The sequence below is a fragment of the Myotis lucifugus genome, unplaced genomic scaffold (genome assembly GCF_000147115.1).
Source record: "Myotis lucifugus unplaced genomic scaffold, Myoluc2.0 scaffold_1895, whole genome shotgun sequence".
NCBI lineage: Eukaryota > Metazoa > Chordata > Mammalia > Chiroptera > Vespertilionidae > Myotis > Myotis lucifugus.
This window is the reverse complement of record NW_005872943.1, coordinates 1-8,333: the sequence shown is the minus strand read 5'-3', so window position 1 is coordinate 8,333 and position 8,333 is coordinate 1. Positions and strand designations below refer to the sequence as shown.

The 8,333-nt window shown below is 39.2% G+C and overlaps 1 protein-coding gene across 1 annotated transcript in view; it reads right to left on the bottom strand.

Moving 5' to 3' along the window:
- LOC102427006 (receptor-type tyrosine-protein phosphatase O-like) overlaps positions 1–7,807 on the bottom strand; it is a gene marked incomplete at both ends in the record, with an annotated part of 54,859 nt that extends 47,052 nt beyond the window's left edge. Inside the window, 4 exons of the mRNA XM_006108205.3 lie at positions 1,642–1,753; positions 2,678–2,871; positions 3,218–3,338; positions 7,611–7,807. Of these exons, the coding sequence (XP_006108267.2) occupies positions 1,642–1,753; positions 2,678–2,871; positions 3,218–3,338; positions 7,611–7,807 (624 nt within the window). The remainder of the gene's footprint in view (positions 1–1,641; positions 1,754–2,677; positions 2,872–3,217; positions 3,339–7,610) is intronic.
- Between the last annotated feature and the right edge of the window lie 526 nt (positions 7,808–8,333).

Sequence of the window (8,333 nt, the reverse complement as noted above, 5' to 3'; positions counted from 1 at the left end):
CTCCCTGTGTGAGGTCTAATGCCCTGAGCTTGGCTCTCTTAGTCAGGTGTGAGGTGATATTCCGAGTGTTACCAATGAGAAAATAGAAGTCTAGGATCCCTGAGATAATTCTAAAGCCAGAAATTAGCAGAGCCAGGTCTGTTCAATCAAGTGTTCAGATGGGAAGTCTGGGCTTTTTCCAGTCCAGACATGGCTGTCTGAGAAGAGAAGAATATTCTCAGGGTGTTAATCCCAATAAAGTTAAACTGTGTAAGTTATTAATAAAATGAAGTTTAATTATAATTAAACATGTAATTATTGATAAAGTCAACAGCACAACACAAAGCTTCTTAAATAATTGGTATTTTCTCCTTTTTTGAGCCAATGGGGAGTGCTAGACATTGGCTAGTAAGGAAAAGTGATGAACTATATAAGTAAATTGTGTAAGAATTCACATAGGATACATTTATTTCTTTTGTTTTTGAATTTATAAATTTCAGTGGAACAAAGCTAGATGTCCAGTGAGGAAAACATTTTGCCAAAATTATTCTTCATCTAAAAATATTTTTTCTCTTTTCTTTTCTCAGTACAACTCTAATTACAGTATTAGAATCCACCCAAAAGTTCCTGAAAAATCTTAATTCAAACAACCAGGGTTAATGTCTCTTTTATGAATTTCCCCTTTTCATTGTCACCTCTGATCACTTTTACCATCTCTGTTATATGATGATAAATTACACAATTTAAGGCTCTGAGATCTAACATGAACAATTTTTTAAAGTTACTTAAACTTTGTGCCATGTATTTTGCTACCCAGCTTATTTAATTGAGAAACAATAATCTCTATACATAAAAGCCTAAGCAACTGAATGATCAGCCGACTGGTTGCTATGATGCGCACTGACCACCAGGGGGCAGATGCTCAACGCAGGAGTTGCCCCTGGTGGTCAGTGCACTCCCACAGCCAACCTCCCCTGGCTGGCCAACCTCTTGCAATCCCTCCCCCCGGCCGGCTGGTCCCCCCGTCTTCCCCCACATCTGCCCGGCCAGGCTGAGGGACCCCACCTGTGCACGAGTTCATGCACCAGGCCTCTAGAAGATAACAACAGAGAATAGATACTAGTATCATCCCCATTTTTCACATTAAAAAACCACCAAGGCTTAGAAAACTTAATTGCTCAAGGTCGTATATGGCATCCAACAGAGGTGTGATTCAAACCCAGGTCTACCTGTCTCCACAGGCTTTTAACTCCTGCAGTGGACAACACTGCAGTCAGCCTGGGCTTTAAAAAGGGCATAATTAATAAGGACATGGAGGCCCTCTAGCAAATACAGCCATCAAACGGGCAAAGGCAATTGAGTGCAGGGTGAAGCACATCTCTTTTCTGATCAATTTCAAACAGGGGCACACCACTCAAGGGCAGTGACTCAGACTAAAAATGAATCAAGGGCAATAACTCAGGATAAAAAGAATATTTTAATTTTTAAAGGCCATTATTTAAACAAATAATAATTTTCCAGACTCAAGCATATGATGTTCCATGACACTGGGGCTCAGTCGGTCCTGAGTGAGTGACGGACACTTTCTGGAGATGTGTCTCTTCAGAACCTTCTGCAGATAGTGTTCTCTTCTCAGGAAACCGCTCCCCACACACCACTCACCCGTTATGAAGCTGATGGTGGAACTGTCACAACAGCTCAATTCTGGGTCTCCCCAGGTCACCATGGTCACTCGGAAGTTGTAGTACCACGCTGGCAACAGATTAGCTATTCGCTAAAAAAAGCAAGGAGACAAAAGACTAAGGGGCAAAATCATATTTTTTTGAATAGAATTATTCCTATTTGGCCATGAAAAGAACTAATAAATAATTTTTATTTTATATTCTGTGCCTTGTTGTATTCACAAAATTTTCCACTAAAACACACACAACAACCTCTTTTTGGAATGAGGTGAGGTGTAAATAAAATGCTATACAAAAATATAATGTAATTTAAAAAGTGATTCAAAGGTATAGAGTCAGATGCTTCCAATATTGGTTTCATTTTGCAGTTTCCTGAGTTATATTACACAAGTGAAATAGTACTTATTTGCAAGTGACTGTAGATACACGTCTCCCTATTTCAAGCCAAATGACCTTTCATAACTCTGTATTTTCTCAGGTTGGACCATAGGCATGTGCCCTTGATGGGTGACAATTATGAATCATCAACTGGGTAGAGGGCAGTTGTGTACTTCATGTGTGAACTGTAGGGAAACTGCACTTCTAAAATTATTTAAGGTTTAGAGAGAGCAGTCTTTACCCGCTCTCTAATGGCCTGACACTATAAGTACTTAACTGTTTTGTAGATGTCAAGAATCATCATCATGACAGTTAAGCAGTGTCAACTAATTATTAAATGATGAAAGGTAATCTCCTGTGTTTTTCTCCCCAGGAGCAGGAAGAAACAATAAGCACTTGGTAGCTCTACTAAAATATGGATTAACAAATAAACTAAAGGTGAAAGCCAGTTGCACACAATTCTTTCTCTCTCAAAACAACTAAAAACAATCCTAAAAACAACCAAAAAAACCCTTGGGAGTAGCAAGCTGTGTATATTTACAAAATGGTCTAATTTACAGATACCTTTTCCTGACATTAGGTACATTTCGGCACATCTATTTACACAGGGAGGTGACAGATGGCTCAGGAAAGATTACCACAGATGCAGTTAAGGAGGTGGTCGCTGCTATTTCATAGTAGGTTGTCCACTCCGATGTCATTGTTGCAGGGTTGAAATAAAACATTTCAACCACATACTTTCTGAACACTCCTAAGTACGGTCTGGTCCAGCTCAAAACCAATGCTGTGGGGCCCAATGGGTAGAGCATTAAATCCTTTATTCCAGTTGGTACTAAGAGGAAGGAGGAGGGGGGAGTGAAAAAAGAAAGCCAAGAAGGAATGTTTAATATCATAGCAATGGCTTCAAATGTCTACTTTATAACTAAGGTTTTTGCTCTTCTGATACCATCATTGAAAACTAAACATATTTGCCTCTGATTCCCAACCCCCCCTCCAAATAGTAAATGCTAAGGATGCCCTCCAGCTATACAATTGCAATAGTTTATGACTCTGAAGGTAGGATATTGGGTGAACAAGAATGGGCCTCCCATATATGATGGTAATGAGTTGAGCTTGGACATTGCACCCTTCCAAACAATACTTTGATAATGTTATTATTCTTGTACCTGGTGACTTACCAATGGCAAATGTCACAGGATCTGAAGGTGGTCCAATCAAAGGGCCTTTCCTTAGGTACATCACAACCTGGTATTGGGCACCAGGAACCAGATTTTCAATAATAGGTTTGCTTGAGTTCACCTTTAAACCAAACAGCCAATAAGATTTCTTTAGAGCTGAGCTTTTAGAATGTGACACAGAGGCTAAAATTGTATTCAGAGACTTTTTGTGGAACCACAGATGCCTTTGAAATCCAGGATCCTTTATTCATGCCCAGGAAGGTCAGATTTCAAAATTAGGATGATTTATAGTTTATGTGAACGCTGAAGGAGGCCCAGAACATTCAGATTCTATGCCTGGATTTAATAAGCCCCGTGAAATGCTTTATACCCATCAGTGTTAATTGTAACTATGTACACAAGAGACACATAAACCTCTAACCATAATCAAATCAGCAATACCGTAAGGAGAGTCTGACATTCTAAATTGTAGTGTCACCCGATGGCATACGAAGATCAGTACAGGAATGCCTTTAGTCCCTTGTCACTGAGAAGCATATAATAGCTAATTATAGAGATGGAAATGACTTCAGAAACTAGCTAGTCCAAATCTCTTAATAGATTAAGAAAGTAAAGCAAGAGAATGCCCAAGGTCACATATTTAGATTCAGTGCTGGGACTAGAAGCCTAGTGTGTGACCTCTAATCCACACTACAGGCGAGTCATGGCTGAGCATAGAGATATAGCAGAAGTTCTTTTTTTATTTTATTTAAATTCTTTATTGTTGAAAGTGTTACCTTCTTGGGGGTGGGTTGGAGGTAGGAAGAGGAAATACTCCTTATTAAATAATATGTATTTTATTCTCTAGAGGATCATTTCATACCCCTCCCCCAATTTCCACCCCATCTTTGCATTCCAATATTTCCTCTCTCCCACTCCTGACTAGCTTAGTACTCACTGCAGAGAATTATATTCAGCCTAATATTTCTCCAACTAGTCACCTTCTCAGTTAAAGAAATGGGAGGAAAGATGGACTAGACAGTATAAGAAATACTCAATAAACTCAAATAACTAGGTTGAAATAGATGGTGGTGAGGGTTCCTTTGAGTCTGAAATGATCTTATTTCTACATTATGTAATCCTTATTCCACTAGTTCTTTTCTATATATTCATTACAATTACTCAGGTTTTTCTATAGAGAAACCATAGAATTGCTCCATCTCCTTACCTTAATTAAAAAAAAACACCCAGTTAGATTTGTATAATAATAAAAGCTAACAATCCCTTGCACACTTATATTCTAAGTACTGCATTAAGCATCCAGACTTTGATCTTTAGTACAATTCTACGAGGTAGGATATGCTTCTCCTTATATTATGGATTAAGACACAAAGACATAGAGATGAAGAAAGTGCCTAGGGACTCATAGCTGGTAACTTAAAATCAGATGTGATACTGGATTCGAAGCTTTTAGTCACTACTTTTGACCTTGTCAAGATGAGCAGTTAGGGTGACCCCCTCCCTAGTGTAGCACATGCAATCCAACTAAAACAGTATTTTTTTAGTATTATGATGTGTGTGTGTGTGTGTGTGTGTGTGTGTGTGTGTGTATATATATATATATAAAAGCAAATATGTATATTTGCTTTTTATTTTAAAAGTATAATTTCAGATCACTTAAGTCCTGGTCTCAGCTCTAACACTAATCAGTGTGTAACTTTAGGCAAGTCCCTTAAATAGTTGGCCTCTTAGCTCTACCATTTCTTCATTTATAAAGCCAATAAACTGATTTTTTTGTCTTCTGATTTTGTCATCTAGTTATACATTCCTATAAATTGTTGAAAAACACTTATGGACCAAGGCACATCACATATAAAATATATATACATACATATATTATATGATGCTTCTTAAGTCTGAAATTTATCATTGTGTGTGTCTTTGGAGAAAATGCCAAAATCACATTTGACTTCAGAGAATTGACTGGGCCCTTTATATAACACCGACTGAGCACTGACTATGTTCAACATATATTCATTTATTAATGAATAGCCTAAAGTGGATGTTAGGAGAGATATATCACAAAACTCCTTTTCCCATGAACAGTCACATAGAAACACATACATGGAACAAAAAAAACACCCAATACGAAGAACATATATGAAATGAGGACAAATTTAAATTAAATTAAAACAATGTACCTACATGGAAGACCAGATGCTGAACTTTGCGAACTTAAGGTTCAAGTCAAATTTGTTTTATTCCTAACATCTCACCCAGGATCCACCTACCACAAAAATCAGTGGAGTTGTAGGAGGAATAGGGACACGAGCAGAGAACCTCATGGATGATCTAGATGAGATATAAAGCAATGATCCTATGGTACAGTTGATGGTAGAGGCAAAATAGGGAGAATGAAACTGTAAAATAGCGAAATGTTACATTAATTGTGAATATGTGTTTATCTTTAGAACCACACTTATTTTCGAGCTGTATTTTGAATTTTCTATTTAAGGTAGTCACAGAACCACTGAATATAAAACTAAAGAAATACTATTATTTTCTTTATGGATACTGATTGCTTTAGAACCAAGCCCAAGCCAGATGGATTCTGGTGAGAATGCCTTCTGGATTCCTTTGGTCAATGGTCACATGACTGTAGGTTGGTTTTTGAGACTTTTTGAACTGATGTTTACTTATCTGAAAATGTGTGTGTGTGTGTGTGTGTGTGTGGTGGGATAATGGATGATGGGGGTGTGACAATAACAAAATCCTCAAAACATTCTTGTAGTAATTGAAATAACACCTAGCACAATGGTTTAGTTCCCACTCTCTATTTTAAATATTGGTCTCCTTGCCTATAATCTTTAATAGTTTCATGTTTGCACTTCACAAAGGTGCTATCAAAGTGCACTTAGACCAGCCCTTTCTGGATCATTTATAATGTATACTATCTATCTATACTTCTAACCTTCTGTTTCCATGTAAAAAATACGTAATTTGCATATTAGTAGGGGCAAGGAAGAATGTACCTTGGAGCAGTCAAGTTCTAGGTCACGTTCTGTAAGAGAAAAACATTTTCTATCAATGCCCAGAGTCAATCATCTTCAGTGTGCTCAGGGAAGGAAGCTTATAAACTGCTCAGTGAGCAATGATGACTAGTTAATTGGTTCAGCATATTTACTCCTTAATTTAATTCCAGTCAAGAGGTGGCCTCAGCTTTAAGCGTGGGCTTATCTCAGCACACGAAGGCTTTCTAGTGCTCCAAAGACTACAGTTCCTGAATTCATCTTATCAATTAAAAAATTCTCCCTTTGAGTTTCACTAATGCCTGACTTTTGTGGCATAAATGGAAGCATCCCAAATAGCTTTCATATAGCAGGCATCTTTTTTGAGTATTATATTTCCAGTGTGCTCCACATGAATTGATACTTTTTTTTGCCTTTAGGGAGGTAAATATTGTGTTTTGTAAGATAGCAAGAAACAGTAAATTTGATCTAATTAAATAATAAAATGGAATAAGTAATAAAATGTAGTACTAAAACCAGGTTTTAGAAAAATGCTATTGGGCTCCAGCTACTGGTAGGTATTCAGGGCATCAGAGAGTGAGGCCTGCTATCGGCCGCTCTGCTTGGCTTCATTCAGGACTGCTGACAGGTGTGTGCACACAGCTGGGAGCCGCTCCCAGAACTGCTGATCTGCTCACTGTCTCCACCTGCCCTCTCTTGTGCTCAGCTAACTCCTAACATCCTACAAAACTCTTCTCAGTTGTGATTATTGAGTTTTTTACTTTATATCCTTTTAATTTTTGAATTCTTTTTTTTTTTCAGTGAGCATGCATTACTTTTATACTTAAAATAACAAGGAAAAAAAAGAGAGAGAGAAAAAGTAAAAGAGACAAAATCTGCCTCAAACTCCCTCTCTGGTTGTCCACTCCCCTGGTGGAAAATTTTCTCACCAGTTTCCAAATCCTCTCGCTTCAATCCATATTTACTCAGGCCCTGCTCCTTTCTGTGAACTCATCGCTGTCTGCGAACGGCTTCCTGGTCATTTTCAGCCTAGGCCTTGTTTTATACTCTGCAGTAATTCTATGTTCAGTTATCCATTGTTCTCACTAGATTATAAGCTCTGCAAGAGCAGGACTCATAAAAATATCTAGATCCCCAACATCTATCCTAGTACCTGGTACATCGTAGGTGCTCAGTAAATTCTCCTGCATGAGGAATGAAAGAGAAAGGAGACAGCCACCCTCAGAGGGAAAAGGAAGATGACTGCGACCCAAGAGCCATGCACACTCGTTCCCCGCTCCTGTCTGGGCTCACGGAGCACCAGAGACCTGAGCCCGGCTTCCCCCGTGGCCTCCCCGGCTGCGCTGCAGCAGGTGAGTGAGCCCACAGCCAATCCCTTCCTTTACCTGCGTGCAGTACTGTTTTTCTAGCCTCTGGCTCTCCTTTTGTTTCTGGCAGGTGAGGGACACCACAGACACAATGGTGCCGTTGTAGTTCTCTTGGGAGGACGTCCAGGACATCAAGGCGGTGGTTGAGCTTAAAACATGGACACTCACATGTTGGGGCTTCTCGGTGAGCTCCTCCATCCACTCTCCCGAAGGACCTGAAGGTTTCAAAGGAGAGCACAAGGCACGTGTCACCCTGAGATGGTTGAGACAAAAGGCTGGTTTTAAAAATCATGTTGTTTCCCCTTCGCCCTGAAAAAGATATTCCAAGTAAGATTGGCGCCTGGCCTGCCGGTGTGGCTCATTGGTTGAGCGTTGACCTATGAATCAGGTTATAGTTCGATTCCCGGTCAGGGTTGTGGGCTTGATCCCAGTGTGGGGCGTGCAGGAAGCAGCCAATCAATGATTCTCTCTCATCATTGATGTTTCTATCTCTCTCACCCTCTTCCTTCCTCTAGTCTATATAATCAATAAAAATATATTTTTAAAACACATATTTAAAAAAAGATTGGCAGCCTAACTGGTCTTGATATTGTCTGCCCAGCTACAGCCTGGCACTGTATCCCTCATCATTGACCTAAACAGCAGCCACAGCAGCAAAAATACCCTAGTGAGCGATAGAAGCTTCATTTCCATTATGTGCATCTGAGTTAATTCTGGAAAATACTTCCCTGGAGCGAATTT